General features: G+C 48.2%; 2 protein-coding genes across 4 annotated transcripts in view; one reads left to right on the top strand and one right to left on the bottom strand.

Annotated features, from left to right (window-relative positions):
• Positions 1-16,905, bottom strand: part of SEZ6L2 (seizure related 6 homolog like 2) — a 199,031-nt gene that overhangs the window by 134,280 nt on the left and 47,846 nt on the right. Inside the window, exon 1 of one of the 3 annotated variants that reach the window (XM_056535083.1) lies at positions 13,585-13,636. The exons of the other annotated variants lie outside the window; for them this stretch is intronic. Coding sequence (XP_056391058.1) covers positions 13,585-13,636 — 52 coding nt within the window. Of the gene's footprint in view, positions 1-13,584; positions 13,637-16,905 lie in introns of those variants that run through there. 3 annotated transcript variants of the gene reach the window in all.
• The window catches only part of LOC130284605 (nucleoside diphosphate kinase A1), a 5,349-nt gene continuing 2,289 nt past the window's right edge, over positions 13,846-16,905 (top strand). Inside the window, exons 1-4 of the mRNA XM_056535094.1 lie at positions 13,846-13,881; positions 14,108-14,237; positions 14,605-14,706; positions 15,090-15,202. Coding sequence (XP_056391069.1) covers positions 14,109-14,237; positions 14,605-14,706; positions 15,090-15,202 — 344 coding nt within the window. The 5' untranslated portion in view covers positions 13,846-13,881; position 14,108. The remainder of the gene's footprint in view (positions 13,882-14,107; positions 14,238-14,604; positions 14,707-15,089; positions 15,203-16,905) is intronic.

Here is a 16,905-nt window from a genome sequence, read left to right as displayed (position 1 = left end):
GGGGTACATCTAAGGTTAACTGTTTGTGTATCAGGGATACACTATGTGTCAGGGACACGCGCTAAGGTTAACTGTTTGGTGTATCAGGGATACACCTAAGGTTAACTGTTTTGTGTATCAGGGATACACGCAAGGGTTAAATTGAACCTAGGATAGTATATAATATACTTAACAGGTTCTAGGAGACCCAATTTTGTTCAGGACCTTGGTTTGTTGTACCCTTCAATCTCTTTTTAGAAGTGTTAAGATTATTTGTTTGTCTGAGAATCACTCTCGGGTGGTAAGTGTACGAGAGGGGCTCAGTGATATTTCATAAGTTGGTTTGTATATTTATTGTAAGTTGTTAAGACATCCGTAAGACGCCCCACCCCTCCGACTAGAGGCAACTCCATGACCCGGAGATAGGTGAAAGCCAGTGACGGACAGTCTATAAACAACCCTACATCCTCTGTGATATTTATCTAAGAGACCTAGACGTCCTCCTTAACCGTTGACAGGAATTGTCGGAGCCTTCACGGTTCAGCACAGCCGGTCCGGTAGGAGTTATAATTAGTAAATATCACAGACAATGGGCATCATTCTCTCAAAATCTAGTTTGCCTCCTCCTGAGGTTAAAGAGACATGTAAAGTTTATGTATCCTGTGTGAGTTGCACTATTACTTAGTAAATCTCTGTGTTGATAACTTAGCGGAATGAACAGAAGGTATGATGAGAAATTCCAAAAACTGTGTCTGTGTGGTTGAGTAGGATTAATTGCCTCATTATCTCCTAAATAATGTTCTTTAGTGTGTTTAGATATAGTAGTTTGGACAAATGGCTGTGTGCAAGTAAGTGGTAGGAGTATATTGTTGTAAATTGCTTGAGAGGATTAGAAAGATTCAGAAATAGCGACTCAACGTTTTGGTGAAAAAGCAGGTGATTTGTGAAGGGAAAAGCATGTGTGTTACGCCGAGCGCTCCGGGTCCCCGCTCCTCCCCGGAGCGCTCGCTACACTCTCGCTACTGCAGCGCTCCGGTCAGATCCTCTGACCCGGTGCGCTGCGATACCGCCTCCAGCCGGGATGCGATTCGCGATGCGGGTGGCGCCCGCTCGCGATGCGCACCCCGGCTCCCGTACCTGACTCGCTCTCCGTCGGTCCTGTCCCGGCGCGCGCGGCCCCGCTCCCTAGGGCGCGCGCGCGCCGGGTCTCTGCGATTTAAAGGGCCACTGCGCCGCTGATTGGCGCAGTGGTTCTAATTAGTGTGTTCACCTGTGCACTCCCTATTTATACCTCACTTCCCCTGCACTCCCTCGCCGGATCTTGTTGCCATTGTGCCAGTGAAAGCGTTTCCCTGTGTGTTCCTAGCCTGTGTTCCAGACCTCCTGCCGTTGCCCCTGACTACGATCCTTGCTGCCTGCCCCGACCTTCTGCTACGTCCGACCTTGCTTCTGTCTACTCCCTTGTACCGCGCCTATCTTCAGCAGCCAGAGAGGTTGAGCCGTTGCTAGTGGATACGACCTGGTCACTACCGCCGCAGCAAGACCATCCCGCTTTGCGGCGGGCTCTGGTGAAAACCAGTAGTGACTTAGAACCGGTCCACTAGCACGGTCCACGCCAATCCCTCTCTGGCACAGAGGATCCACCTCCTGCCAGCCGGCATCGTGACAGTAGATCCGGCCATGGATCCCGCTGAAGTTCCTCTGCCAGTTGTCGCCGACCTCACCACGGTGGTCGCCCAGCAGTCACAACAGATAGCGCAACAAGGCCACCAGCTGTCTCAACTGACCGTGATGCTACAGCAGCTACTACCACAGCTTCAGCAATCATCTCCTCCACCAGCTCCTGCACCTCCTCCGCAGCGAGTGGCCGCTCCAGGCCTACGACTATCCTTACCGGATAAATTTGATGGGGACTCAAAATTTTGCCGTGGCTTTCTTTCCCAATGTTCCCTGCACTTGGAGATGATGTCGGACCAGTTTCCTACTGAAAGGTCTAAGGTGGCTTTCGTAGTCAGCCTTCTGTCTGGAAAAGCTCTGTCATGGGCCACACCGCTCTGGGACCGCAATGACCCCGTCACTGCCTCTGTACACTCCTTCTTCTCAGAAATTCGAAGTGTCTTTGAGGAACCTGCCCGAGCCTCTTCTGCTGAGACTGCCCTGTTGAACCTGGTCCAGGGTAATTCTTCCGTTGGCGAGTACGCCGTACAATTCCGTACTCTTGCTAAAGAACTATCCTGGAATAATGAGGCCCTCTGCGCGACCTTTAAAAAAGGCCTATCCAGCAACATTAAAGATGTTCTGGCCGCACGAGAAATCCCTGCTAACCTACATGAACTCATTCATCTAGCCACTCGCATTGACATGCGTTTTTCCGAAAGGCGTCAGGAGCTCCGCCAGGATATGGACTTTGTTCGCACGAGGCGTTTTCTCTCCCCGGCTCCTCTCTCCTCTGGTCCCCTGCAATCCGTTCCTGTGCCTCCCGCCGTGGAGGCTATGCAGGTCGACCGGTCTCGCCTGACACCTCAAGAGAGGACACGACGCCGCATGGAGAATCTCTGCCTGTACTGTGCCGGTACCGAACACTTCCTCAAGGATTGTCCTATCCGTCCTCCCCGCCTGGAAAGACGTACGCTGACTCCGCACAAAGGTGAGACAGTCCTTGATGTCAACTCTGCTTCTCCACGTCTTACTGTGCCTGTGCGGATATCTGCCTCTACCTTCTCCTTCTCTACGATGGCCTTCTTGGATTCCGGATCTGCAGGAAATTTTATTCTGGCCTCTCTCATCAACAGGTTCAACATCCCGGTGACCAGTCTCGCCAGACCCCTCTACATCAATTGTGTTAACAATGAAAGATTGGACTGTACCATACGTCTCCGCACGGAGCCCCTCCTAATGTGCATCGGACCTCATCACGAGAAAATTGAGTTTTTGGTCCTCCCCAATTGCACTTCCGAAATTCTCCTTGGACTACCCTGGCTTCAACACCATTCCCCAACCCTGGATTGGTCCACTGGAGAGATCAAGAGTTGGGGTCCCTCTTGTTTCAAGGACTGCCTTAAACCGGTTCCCAGTACTCCTTGCCGTGACTCGGTGGTTCCCCCTGTAACCGGTCTCCCTAAGGCCTATATGGACTTTGCGGATGTTTTTTGCAAAAAACAAGCTGAGACTCTACCTCCTCACAGGCCTTATGACTGTCCTATTGACCTCCTCCCGGGCACTACTCCACCCCGGGGCAGAATTTATCCTCTCTCTGCCCCAGAGACTCTTGCTATGTCTGAGTACATCCAGGAAAATTTAAAAAAGGGCTTTATCCGCAAATCCTCCTCTCCTGCCGGAGCCAGATTTTTCTTTGTGTCCAAAAAAGATGGCTCCCTACGTCCTTGCATTGACTACCGCGGTCTTAATAAAATCACGGTAAAGAACCGCTACCCCCTACCTCTCATCTCTGAACTCTTTGATCGCCTCCAAGGTGCCCACATCTTTACCAAACTGGACTTAAGAGGTGCTTATAATCTCATCCGCATCAGAGAGGGGGATGAATGGAAAACGGCATTTAACACTAGAGATGGACACTTTGAGTATCTGGTCATGCCCTTTGGCCTGTGCAACGCCCCTGCCGTCTTCCAAGACTTTGTTAATGAATTTTTTCGTGACCTCTTATACTCCTGTGTTGTTGTATATCTGGACGATATCCTGATTTTTTCTGCCAATCTAGAAGAACACCGCCAGCATGTCCGTATGGTTCTTCAGAGACTTCGTGACAATCAACTTTATGCCAAGATGGAGAAATGTCTGTTTGAATGCCAATCTCTTCCTTTCCTAGGATACTTGGTCTCTGGCCAGGGACTACAAATGGATCCAGACAAACTCTCTGCCGTCTTAGATTGGCCACGCCCCTCCGGACTCCGTGCTATCCAACGTTTTTTGGGGTTCGCCAATTATTACAGACAATTTATTCCACATTTTTCTACCATTGTGGCTCCTATCGTGGCTTTAACCAAAAAGAATGCCAATCCTAAGTCATGGCCCCCTCAAGCGGAAGACGCCTTTAAACAGCTCAAGTCTGCCTTTTCTTCGGCTCCCGTGCTCTCCAGACCTGACCCATCTAAACCCTTCCTATTGGAGGTTGATGCCTCCTCAGTAGGAGCTGGAACGGTCCTTCTACAAAAAAATTCTTCCGGGCATGCTGTTACTTGTGGTTTTTTTTTCTAGGACCTTCTCTCCGGCGGAGAGGAACTACTCCATCGGGGATCGAGAGCTTCTAGCCATTAAATTAGCACTTGAGGAATGGAGGCATCTGCTGGAGGGATCAAGATTTCCAGTTATTATTTACACCGATCACAAGAACCTCTCCTATCTCCAGTCTGCCCAACGGCTGAATCCTCGCCAGGCCAGGTGGTCTCTGTTCTTTGCCCGATTTAATTTTGAAATTCACTTTCGGCCTGCCGATAAGAACATTAGGGCCGATGCTCTCTCTCGTTCCTCGGATGCCTCGGAAGTAGAGCTCTCTCCGCAACACATCATTCCTCCTGACTGCCTGATCTCCACTTCTCCAGCCTCCATCAGGCAAACTCCTCCAGGGAAGACCTTCGTCTCTCCACGCCAACGCCTCGGAATCCTCAAATGGGGTCACTCCTCCCATCTCGCAGGTCATGCGGGCATCAAGAAATCCGTGCAACTCATCTCTCGTTTCTATTGGTGGCCGACTCTGGAGACGGATGTCGTGGATTTTGTGCGAGCCTGCACTGTCTGTGCCCGAGATAAGACTCCTCGCCAGAAGCCCGCTGGTCTTCTTCATCCTCTGCCTGTCCCCGAACAGCCTTGGTCTCTGATTGGTATGGACTTTATTACAGACTTACCCCCATCCCGTGGCAACACTGTTGTTTGGGTGGTCGTTGATCGATTCTCCAAAATGGCACATTTCATCCCTCTTCCTGGTCTTCCTTCAGCGCCTCAGTTGGCAAAACAATTTTTTGTACACATTTTTCGTCTTCACGGGTTGCCCACGCAGATCGTCTCGGATAGAGGCGTCCAATTCGTGTCAAAATTCTGGAGGGCTCTCTGTAAACAACTCAAGATTAAATTAAACTTTTCTTCTGCATATCATCCTCAATCCAATGGGCAAGTAGAAAGAATTAACCAGGTCTTGGGTGATTATTTACGGCATTTTGTTTCCTCCCGCCAGGATGACTGGGCAGATCTTCTACCATGGGCCGAATTCTCGTATAACTTCAGAATCTCTGAATCTTCCTCCAAATCCCCATTTTTCGTGGTGTACGGCCGTCACCCTCTTCCCCCCCTCCCTACTCCCTTGCCCTCTGGTTTGCCCGCTGTGGATGAAATATCTCGTGATCTTTCCACCATATGGAAAGAGACCCAAAATTCTCTCTTACAGGCTTCATCACGCATGAAGAAGTTTGCTGATAAAAAAAGAAGAGCTCCCCCCATTTTTTCTCCTGGAGACAAGGTATGGCTCTCCACTAAATATGTCCGCTTCCGTGTCCCTAGCTACAAATTGGGACCACGCTATCTTGGTCCTTTCAAAATTTTGTGCCAGATTAATCCTGTCTCTTACAAACTTCTTCTTCCTCCTTCTCTTCGTATTCCTAATGCCTTTCACGTTTCTCTTCTTAAACCACTCATCATCAACCGTTTCTCTCCCAAACTTGTTTCTCCCACTCCTGTTTCCGGCTCCTCGGACATCTTCTCCGTAAAGGAGATACTGGCCTCCAAGAAGGTCAGAGGGAAAACTTTTTTTTTAGTCGATTGGGAGGGTTGTGGTCCTGAAGAGAGATCCTGGGAACCTGAGGACAATATCCTAGACAAAAGTCTGCTCCTCAGGTTCTCAGGCTCTAAGAAGAGGGGGAGACCCAAGGGGGGGGGTACTGTTACGCCGAGCGCTCCGGGTCCCCGCTCCTCCCCGGAGCACTCGCTACACTCTCGCTACTGCAGCGCTCCGGTCAGATCCTCTGACCCGGTGCGCTGCGATACCGCCTCCAGCCGGGATGCGATTCGCGATGCGGGTGGCGCCCGCTCGCGATGCGCACCCCGGCTCCCGTACCTGACTCGCTCTCCGTCGGTCCTGTCCCGGCGCGCGCGGCCCCGCTCCCTAGGGCGCGCGCGCCGGGTCTCTGCGATTTAAAGGGCCACTGCGCCGCTGATTGGCGCAGTGGTTCTAATTAGTGTGTTCACCTGTGCACTCCCTATTTATACCTCACTTCCCCTGCACTCCCTCGCCGGATCTTGTTGCCATTGTGCCAGTGAAAGCGTTTCCTTGTGTGTTCCTAGCCTGTGTTCCAGACCTCCTGCCGTTGCCCCTGACTACGATCCTTGCTGCCTGCCCCGACCTTCTGCTACGTCCGACCTTGCTTCTGTCTACTCCCTTGTACCGCGCCTATCTTCAGCAGCCAGAGAGGTTGAGCCGTTGCTAGTGGATACGACCTGGTCACTACCGCCGCAGCAAGACCATCCCGCTTTGCGGCGGGCTCTGGTGAAAACCAGTAGTGACTTAGAACCGGTCCACTAGCACGGTCCACGCCAATCCCTCTCTGGCACAGAGGATCCACCTCCTGCCAGCCGGCATCGTGACAATGTGAAGCAGCGTGAGGAATGTAGGGTTAGCAGAGCTGAAACTGCTCGAATAAGTGAAGTGAAGATGAGTGTTCAATGCTATGGAATGCAGTGATGTGGTAAATCGCTAGGAAAGCCCTGTGTATGTAGTCATATGATGGCGTTTATAGGATGGTTCTTACGATATAAAGTGTGAGGTGTGTTAATGAGTCGGGAGTGTATAGAAAATGACCAGTGAATGTTTTTCCTGTGAAGCTGTTTGTGTTGTAATGGATTCTTCTTTAGATTGGTATAAAAAAATTATATATAATAATAAATATTCACGTGGCATTGAACTTTTTTGATGATATGTCATTAATTTCTTGTCTTCACCGTAACACTGGGTTGATGCCAAAAATGAAACGTATCAGGAAATGCGATTAATTGTCTGATTATATTACAGGAATAATAAGAGAAGAAATTTGGCCAAGAAGAATATAATAAGATATAAAATAAATAAAAAAGTAATCACTATTTAATTGATAAATATTAATTTAGGCATTTAAAAATAAGCTAATGGTTTACTAGATTATACACAATGCGCATTGGAGATGAATTTAAATTTTTTTCCCAATTTTTGAGAGAGCTGTGTACACTTTTATATCTTTGGTGAGAATGTGGGCCCTGTGTGTTGTACGTTAAGTATTTGTAAATGTCGGTATTGTTACATATTTCTTGTATGTCTCTTGATGTAAAGTAACACAGTTTGATACTAGACGTTCAAGGGTGACTGACCAGAACTGGGGAAAGACGAGGAGCCAGACTCAAAGGGGCGGTGACTGGTGACATAGAGGTTTGGGAGAAGTAAGGTGGGGTTTACAGGGAGCATGACAGCCTCTTCTTATTGAAAAACAAAATCACATTAGATTTGAAGGAGATATGTATATCTGTCTATATATGTCTACTGTTTGAAATTGAGTACTTTCATAGTACCTGTATATACAATGCCCCGAGGGTGACCATTTAACCTTCCATTCCTTTCCTATCATACCTGAATGCCCTTTAAACCTCCTGAGAAGAGACCTCATTTGTAAACTCAAATTACATATCACTTCATCCCCGTCCAGGTTACATGTCACGTCTGACCTCGCACCCATAGTCACACCTGCAGGGTCCTATCCTGCTGGACATTGTCATGTTATGTCCCCGGCCCAGGTCCCACCTGAGGTAGACCCCATTGTCTGGTCACATGGAGACCATGATGTGGGACAAATTGACTGTACACCATACAAGGCAAGACTCAAACCAGACACCCTCCCGGTCTACCAAAAACAGTACCCCATGTCACCTAAAAAAAAATTAAAAAAAATAGAAGGTATCCACCCTATGATCAAACATTTCCTACACACTTGAGTTTTAGAACATACTGTCTCTCCCTACTGCACTCCAATTAATCCGGTCCCCAAACCCGATGGTACTGTCTGTTTTGTACAAGACCTGAGAGCCATCAACAGACTAATTGTGCCTATTGCCCCTATAGTTCCTGATGTCACCCGACTGTTGTCATCAATCCCAGCACAGGCAACTCATTTTTCTGTCCTTGATCTGAAGAATGCTTTCTTCTCGATCCCAGTGGACAAAGAGACCAGACTTCTTTTTGCTTTTTCCTTTGAGGGACTACAGTTAACCTGGTGTAGAATGTCCCAGGGGTCTGCTGATTCACCAGTTGTGTTCAGCATTGTCCTCCAAGCCTTTATAAAATCATGGCACGCCCCCCAGGGTTCTGTTCTCCTCCAATATGTTGATGATTTGTTAATGTGTAGTTTCTCTGAGGAGGCCTGCCTTGAGGATGGTGTTGTGAACAGGTTGAATATCTGGGTTTTGTTCTGCCAAAAGGGAAAAGGGAGTTGAGCAAGTCTAGAGTTCAGTCTGTAGCGGGCCTGGTCACCCCGCACGCCCAGAAGGAAATGCAATCTTTCTTGGGTATGATAAACTACTGCAGACAGTGGATTCCTGACTGCTCATAGAGATGCTACCCTATCAGGCAAACCAGATCTAATCAAATGGTCCTCATAAATGTACAAAGCTTTTAATGACGAGTCTAGGGCTAGGTCTCCCAGATTACAATTTGCCTTTCCACATGTATGCACGAGACAATTGTAAAACCATGGCGGGTGTGCTGACACAATTTCACGGAGGCAAACTGCGTCCTTGTGCTTTTTTCACAAAGGTGATGCCCGTCTCTGTACAGGGGATGCCGGCATGTCTGCGAGCTCTTGCTGCCTGTGCTATGATTGTTGAACAAGCTACCATCCTTACTTTAGGACATGACACTACCTTGTACACTTCTCATGATGTTATCTCTCTCCTTAAAGGCCTACATACACAACACATGTAAACACAACGGCTCTCTGGATATTAATTAATTCTACTAAGTAATCCATCATTGAAAATGGTGTATGCCTCCCCTACATCTGGCCCTGCCCCAATACTCAACACGCTAATTGGCCTGAAAATTCCTGATTATGTAATGCCGGATATACATGACTGCTTGCCAGTCATCCACACTGACACCTCACCAAGGCCCGTCCTCTCTTCAGTGCCCATACCTGATGCTCCAGAAGTCTTTGTAGATGGGTCATGCACCCGCCTCAATGACAATGTTTACCATGCCGGTTATGCTATCGTCCAATTACCTGACATTGTCCTCAAGGCCCAGTCCATCCCCTATAAGTCCGCACAAGCTGCAGAACTCATCACCCTCACAAGAGCCTGTACACTTTTTGCTAATAAACCTGTCACCATTTACACTGACAGCAAATAGGCCCATGGCGTGGTTTGGGACCATGGAGTTATCTGGCAAAGAAGAGGCTTTGTCGCAGCAGATGGAAAGTCCATCTCCCACTCACACCCTTGTCAATGATCTCTTACATGCACTTACCCTGCCATCACAATTAGCCATCATTCACTGCAGGGCACACACACGTGGGACTGATCACATTTCAAAGGGCAATGCTCTAGCAGACCACACCGCCAAACTGGCTGGTACACAACAACCTGCCTCACTGATGTTACCAGTTCTTACACCTCCTTCACTCGAAGACACACAACTTCTTCTCTCTCTCCAGTCCAAGAGGAATATGGAATATGATTGGTGTTATCTGGTATTGCAGAAAAATCCTGTAACAGGATTGATCTACAAAGAGGGGAGACCATGCGTACCCCAACACAGTGCATCAGTCTTTATTGCTCATTTCCACGAAGTAGGTCACAACAGCATCTCCACCACACACACCCTCCTCTCCCAACACTTTTACATCATGAATTCATAAACAACTGGTAAACAACTACATCAAATGTTGCCTCGTATGTCTCAGGAACAACCCCAATACACACCACTGTGTAAAACACCAACACCTGCAGTACCATACAACACCTTTCACTCACCTACAAATTGACTACACCCACATATCAAAAGGTAAAGGGTAAACAAGAGTATGCCCTGGTCATCGTAGACATGTTCTCCAGATGGCCTTAAGTATTTCCTACCAAGAGAAGAAGATACAAAAACCACTGCACAAATACTCACACAACACATCATCCCCGATGGGGATTTCCACTTTTAATCGAGTCTGATCAGCGTCCAGCTTTCACCTCTAGACTCAAAAGATCTTGTAAAAAAAAATTCCTTCAGGTAGAGTGGAAATTCCACATCTCCTACCACCCACAGAGTTCTAGGAAGCAACAGGGGGAACATTTAAAATAAATAAATAAAATACTTCCCATCATATTAGCTGAAATTAGAATTACCCCACATAAGACCCTTGGCCTGTCCCCCTTTTAAATCCCCATGGGTAGACCCTTCCCAACACCTTGGGCAAAGAAACCTTTGGTGACTCTAGAAGGTGACCTAGACCAAATCAGGAACCAATATGTCACAACTTATTCAAACTCTGTCAGACATTGAGAACAAAATCTTTGAAGTCTCCTCTTTCTTCACAGGAACCAACTCATTCCTTCGAAGTGGGAGACCTAGTACTGGTCAAAGAACTGCGAGGAAAGAAGTCCCAGGCTGACTTTTCCTACGGTCCCCCGACCTCTGTGGTAGCAGTAACCCGCACAGCTGTACTCACCGACGATTCCCCTACCTGGATCCACGCCACTAGGATCAAGCTGTAAAAGGGGTATTAACGGGAGCAGACAGCTCTGACCTGAAGACCCAACCAGAGGTACTAACGGGGGCAGACAGCTCTGACCTGAAGACCCAACCAGAGGTACTAACGGGGGCAGACAGCTCTGACCTGAAGACCCAACCAGAGGTACTAACGGGGGCAGACAGCTCTGACCTGAAGACCCAACCAGAGGTACTAACGGGGGCAGACAGCTCTGACCTGAAGACCCAACCAGAGGTACTAACGGGAGCAGACAGCTCTGACCTGAAGACCCAACCAGAGGTACTAACGGGGGCAGACAGCTCTGACCTGAAGACCCAACCAGAGGTAATAACGGGGGCAGACAGCCCTGACCTGAAGACCCAACCAGAGGTACTAACGGGGGCAGACAGCTCTGACCTGAAGACCCAACCAGAGGTACTAACGGGGGCAGACAGCTCTGACCTGAAGACCCAACCAGAGGTACTAACGGGGGCAGACAGCTCTGACCTGAAGACCCAACCAGAGGTACTAACGGGAGCAGACAGCTCTGACCTGAAGACCCAACCAGAGGTACTAACGGGGGCAGACAGCCCTGACCTGAAGACCCAACCAGAGGTACTAACGGGAGCAGACAGCTCTGACCTGAAGACCCAACCAGAGGTACTAACGGGAGCAGACAGCTCTGACCTGAAGACCCAACCAGAGGTACTAACGGGAGCAGACAGCTCTGACCTGAAGACCCAACCAGAGGTACTAACGGGGGCAGACAGCCCTGACCTGAAGACCCAACCAGAGGTACTAACGGGAGCAGACAGCTCTGACCTGAAGACCCAACCAGAGGTACTAACGGGGGCAGACAGCCCTGACCTGAAGACCCAACCAGAGGTACTAACGGGAGCAGACAGCTCTGACCTGAAGACCCAACCAGAGGTAATAACGGGGGCAGACAGCCCTGACCTGAAGACCCAACCAGAGGTACTAACGGGGGCAGACAGCTCTGACCTCCATCTCCTAGCGAAGTTTGAAGAGTTCTGGAACCATGTGGAAAAAAACGCTGCCTGGCGCTCCCATCATGGTCAATAACCTTATTGACTTTATTGACTATTAGCTGCACTCAGGGGCAAGTAGGCAACACTTGGGAGGGCGGGATCCCTGTTCTATGGTATAACTCCACATCCTTGAGTGCTGTTTCCTGGCTTATCCACCCCCCCTCCCTGCCTAATGTACACATGTCCTACTATAGTAAGTGTTTACAGTGATAGGTATAGTAGGTATAGTACTGCTGATTGTTGCTTTCATTGCCATGTGCGTCCTCCCGTTTCTGAAAAATCCTTTCTAAGAGTGTAAGCGATCGTTCTATGTATCAATCCCTTCCCACCGGACGCTCTCCGGAAGCTACAAATCGTACGTGCAGCATTATAAGAACACTCGCAAATAGAACCATGTTATTTGAAAAAATTATGGTTCTAAGAGGGGATTGAAAGGTTGTAGCAGGGCATGCTGTGAGTTGTAGTTAGTGAAAGGTTGTATCGGGGCATGCTGTGAGTTGTAGTTAGTGAAAGGTTGTAGCAGGGCATGCTGTGAGTTGTAGTTAGTGAAAGGTTGTATCGGGGCATGCTGTGAGTTGTAGTTAGTGAAAGGTTGTATCAGGGCATGCTGTGAGTTGTAGTTAGTGAAAGGTTGTATCAGGGCATGCTGTGAGTTGTAGTTAGTGAAAGGTTGTATCAGGGCATGCTGTGAGTTGTAGTTAGTGAAAGGTTGTATCAGGGCATGCTGTGAGTTGTAGTTAGTGAAAGGTTGTATCAGGGCATGCTGTGAGTTGTAGTTAGTGAAAGGTTGTAGCAGGGCATGCTGTGAGTTGTAGTTAGTGAAAGGTTGTATCAGGGCATGCTGTGAGTTGTAGTTAGTGAAAGGCTGCACTAGAGTTCTCCTTTATTATTGTTTTATTCTCTTTCTTTCTTATCTCCTTCTTCTCGTTCTCAGTCTCCTCAAGGTCGTGTTCCTAATAAGATACATTTCCTGTAACTAAAGTTTCTTGCTAAAGAATTTCACTATCTGCTAATTGGCGCTATGTACCCTGGGAAGACGTGTGTAAAATCAAAACAATGATATCACCTTTTAGAGGTGTCCACATTTTTATTGGTCAATGTAAATACGCTTTTTGCTCGTGGCCACATTTTAATTGGTCAATGTAAATACGCCCTTTGCCTTTTTATACTGATGCTTAATGCAATAAAGTCAGTGTGTTCGCCATACTTGTCTGTTATCTTTTCCTATGAGGGATACACTCTCCTGGTACCAGATAACGTTACACAAACCAAGGTAGAAAGTTATACAGATTTGTAAATTCTTTCTATTTATTAATCTTAATCCTTCCAGTACTTATCAGCTGCTGTATGCTCCAGAGAAAGTTGTGTAGATCTTTCCAGTCTGGCCACAGTGCTCTCTGCTGGCACCTCTGTCCATGTCAAGAACTGTCCAGAGTACAAGTAAATCCCCATAGCAAACCTCTCCTGCTCTGGACAGTTCCTGACATGGACAGAGGTGTCAGCAGAGAGCACTGTGGTCAGACTGGAAAGAAGGACACAACTTCCTGTGGAGCATTCAGCAGCTAAGTACCGGAAGGATTAAGATTTTTTTTAATAGAAGACATTTACAAATCCGGCGCTATGTGCTGCGAACACAACTTCATTCTAATCCACATCGCACAAATCCAATTGAAGCCAACAGGATCGTACGAAATTCTGCCTTTCAATTCCACAGTGTGAACAAGGTCAACAACAATGCAGTGGAGGAAAGCCTTGTGCGTCTCCATGGAAATTAAGTATCGAAAAAAACGTAATTAATGTCGAGTCTATAAGGCCTCGTTCACACACAATGCGTTTCTGTCACTGCCCACCCAGAATACACTGCGGCCGCTCAACACTACAAAGCGTCCTGTCAGAAGTCATTACCGGAATCCACCGCGCATGACAACTAGGAACCACGCCTATTCGTATACACCAACCAATCGCTACTCGCCTTCTATCCGACCAATCAGATCCCTCGACACATCACCACTCGGCTCTTTCCGCCGACAGCCGCCCGGGCTTCGTCTTCCAATGGGAGGCCGAGATGTGCGTGACGTCACCGCCAGTATATAAACGCACCGCACAGCGTTTCTTTCTTCTTTCGTCTCCAGTCTCCCGCAGTGAAAGTAAGCGGCGGGGCCGGGGCGGGGGGGTGCGGTTCTGTTATCTGCGATTTTTTTTTATTTAATCTCTATGTACCATGTAGTGAATTATTAACCCATTGTGTGGCTGGTTATAGAATTTTCAAGCCCTAGTGCAGCTGCTGTTCTCTGTTATCAGCCTCCTGTCCCTTTAAGAGTCTTTGTTCTTTGCTGTATGGACTAATGTGTTTTTTAATTCTTTGATTTTCAGCATGGCCGCCAACAAGGAACAAACTTTCATCGCTGTCAAGCCTGATGGCGTCCAGCGCGGTCTGGTTGGCGAGATCATAAAGCGTTTCGAACAGAAGGGGTTCCGCCTGGTGGCCATGAAGATGCAGCTGGTGACTACTACTCCCATCATTTTCTAAGATGACATTATCCTGCTTAATTTCAGGCACCTTTTTATAATGGTAGTCTCCAAACTGGGGACCTCCAGCTGTTGCGAAACTACAACTCCCAGCATGCCCGGACAGCCGTTGGCTGTCCGGGCATGCTGGGAGTTGTAGTTTTGCAACAGCTGCAGGTCTCCCAGTTTTATGACCTTGTGTGATGCCTCCTGGGCTTCCGGGTTTGCGGAAGAAACTTGACTCTTCAGTGGTGTTAACCCTTTGTTCCCCCCCCTCGCCACTCTATGGCGTCACGTTCTCCTATCCCAGATGCCCGTTGCCTTGCTCGGTTTCTTATACAGCTCCTGTCTTGTCCTTCCAGGCACCCAAAGATCTTCTGCAGCAGCACTACATCGACCTTAAGGATCGTCCCTTCTACAGCGGACTGGTGGAGTACATGCACTCCGGGCCTGTGGTCGCCATGGTTAGTTGCCCGCTGGGGGTGATAGTCCTTTCTCCATTTACAATCTAATATTATTAGTCCCATGATGCCCCAAATCGGCGTCTCTCCAGCTGTTGCAAAACTACAATTCCCAGTTGTCCAGACATGCTGGGAGTTGTAGTTTTGCAACAGCTGGAGCGCCACAAGATATGTAACGATTCTTACCTGAGGGGATCGGACAATGGTGCAAGAGTGGTCTCCAAACTGGGCCTCCAGATGTTGCGAAATTACAATTCCCTGCTGTCCAGGCATTCTGGGAGTTGTAGTTTTACAACGGCAGTTTGGATACCTATGTGATGCTTGTAGGGTGGGTTGAGAATCTCTTTAGGACCTCACTTTACAATCCTGGTTTGCACCTTTTGCAGGCCTGGGAAGGGTTAAACGTGGTGAAGACCGGCCGTGTAATGCTGGGCGAGACCAACCCTGCCGACTCCAAGCCCGGAACCATCCGGGGAGACTTCTGTATCCAGGTTGGCAGGTAGGTAGCGGACATGACCATCTTTCCTCCATGTTGTCTATTACGCTTCACTTATTAGTTTCTTCCTTCTGTATTTGCTGTTTTCAAGATCTCTGCTTGCTGTCAGGGTTTTCTAAACTGGATACAACTGCAGCACTTGCCTGTGACTTATTGGGTTTATACTTTCAGCCTCTAAACCAGTGTTTCCCAACCAGTGTGCCTGCAGCTGTTGCAAAACTGCAACTCCCATCATGCACGTTACAATCCTAAAACACCCAGTCTTTCCAGGCATGCTGGGAGCTGTAGTTTAGAAATGGCTGAAGAGCCACGGGTTGGAGGTTGCTCACTATACAGCTGTATTCACCCCCTCTAACTGCTAGAGCATAATGGGAGCTGTAGTTAAAGGGGTACACCACTGGAAAACTTTTTTATTTTTTAATCAACTGATGCCAGAAAGTTAAAGATTTGTAAATTACTTTGATAAAAAAAAAAAATCTTAATCCTTCCAGTAATTTATAAGCTGCTATGATCCACAGGAAGTTCTTTACTTTTTGGATTTCCTTTCTGCCTGACCAGTGCTCTCTGCTGACACCTCTGTCCGGAGCAGGAGAGGTTTTCTATGGGGATTTACTCCTACTCTAGACAGTTCCTAAAATGGATAGAGGTGTAAGGCAGAAAGGAAATCCAAAAAGAGAAGAACTTCCTGTGGATCATAACAGCAGCTAAGTACTGGAAGGATTAAGATTTTTTTTTAATAGATGTAATTTACAAATCTGTTAAGTTTCTTGCACTAGTTGATTAGAAAATGTTCTAGTGAAGTAGCCCTTTAAGGAACTGCTAGTTAAACAATTCTTGATATGGGGTGGCACGCTGCTCTTAAAGGATGGACACAACATTGGACTAAGAGGTGGATAAAAGGGCTCAATGTTGTACAAACTAGATTAAATAAATTGGGGATCCATAAAGCACCCCCATATGTAGTAGCAGGGATAGTTCAATTACTGATATGGTTAAAGCGCAACGGTCATGAAATTTTGGTGCAATAACCTGCACACAGCCTTTGTACTGTATGCAGTGTCTGGGTATAGCAATGTTACCTAATATTTGCAGGCTTTCATGACCCCCCCCCCCCCCCCCCCCCAAAATGCTTTTGAGCAAAGCCATTGATGGTCGTATAGGCGTGGGGTATGCAATGCCACCCCCACCCCCTGTATGTCAGCATTGGGACCGCTGTGTGATTGACACAGGTCCCAGCGCATGCGCCCTCCAGCTACTAACGTGAGCGCCGCTGTGTCATCCAGCTAGCACTACAGAGGAAGACTGGCGGGAGCGAGCACTTGCTGGATGCGGGGACTGGCGGGAGCGAGCACTTGCTGGATGCGGGGACTGGCGGGAGCGAGCACTTGCTGGATGCGGGGACTGGCGGGAGCGAGCACTTGCTGGATGCGGGGACTGGCGGGAGCGAGCACTTGCTGGATGACACGCAGCGGTGCTCACGTTAGAGTAGCTGGAGGGCGCATGCGCTGGAACCTGTCAATCACACAGCGGTCCCAGTGCTGACATACAGGGGGTGGGGGTGGCATTGTGTACCCTACGCCTATACGACCATCACTGGCTTTTCTCAAAAGCATTTTTTTTGGGTCATGAAAGCCTGCAAATATTAGGTAAAACCAGAACCTGTAAATACCCAGAACCTGCACACATTACAAAGGCTGCAGATTTCA

The sequence above is a fragment of the Hyla sarda genome, chromosome 8 (genome assembly GCF_029499605.1).
Source record: "Hyla sarda isolate aHylSar1 chromosome 8, aHylSar1.hap1, whole genome shotgun sequence".
In the NCBI taxonomy this organism is placed as follows: Eukaryota; Metazoa; Chordata; class Amphibia; order Anura; family Hylidae; genus Hyla; species Hyla sarda.
Note: the sequence above shows the minus strand (reverse complement) of the source record. Positions and strands in the feature narration are given on the sequence as shown.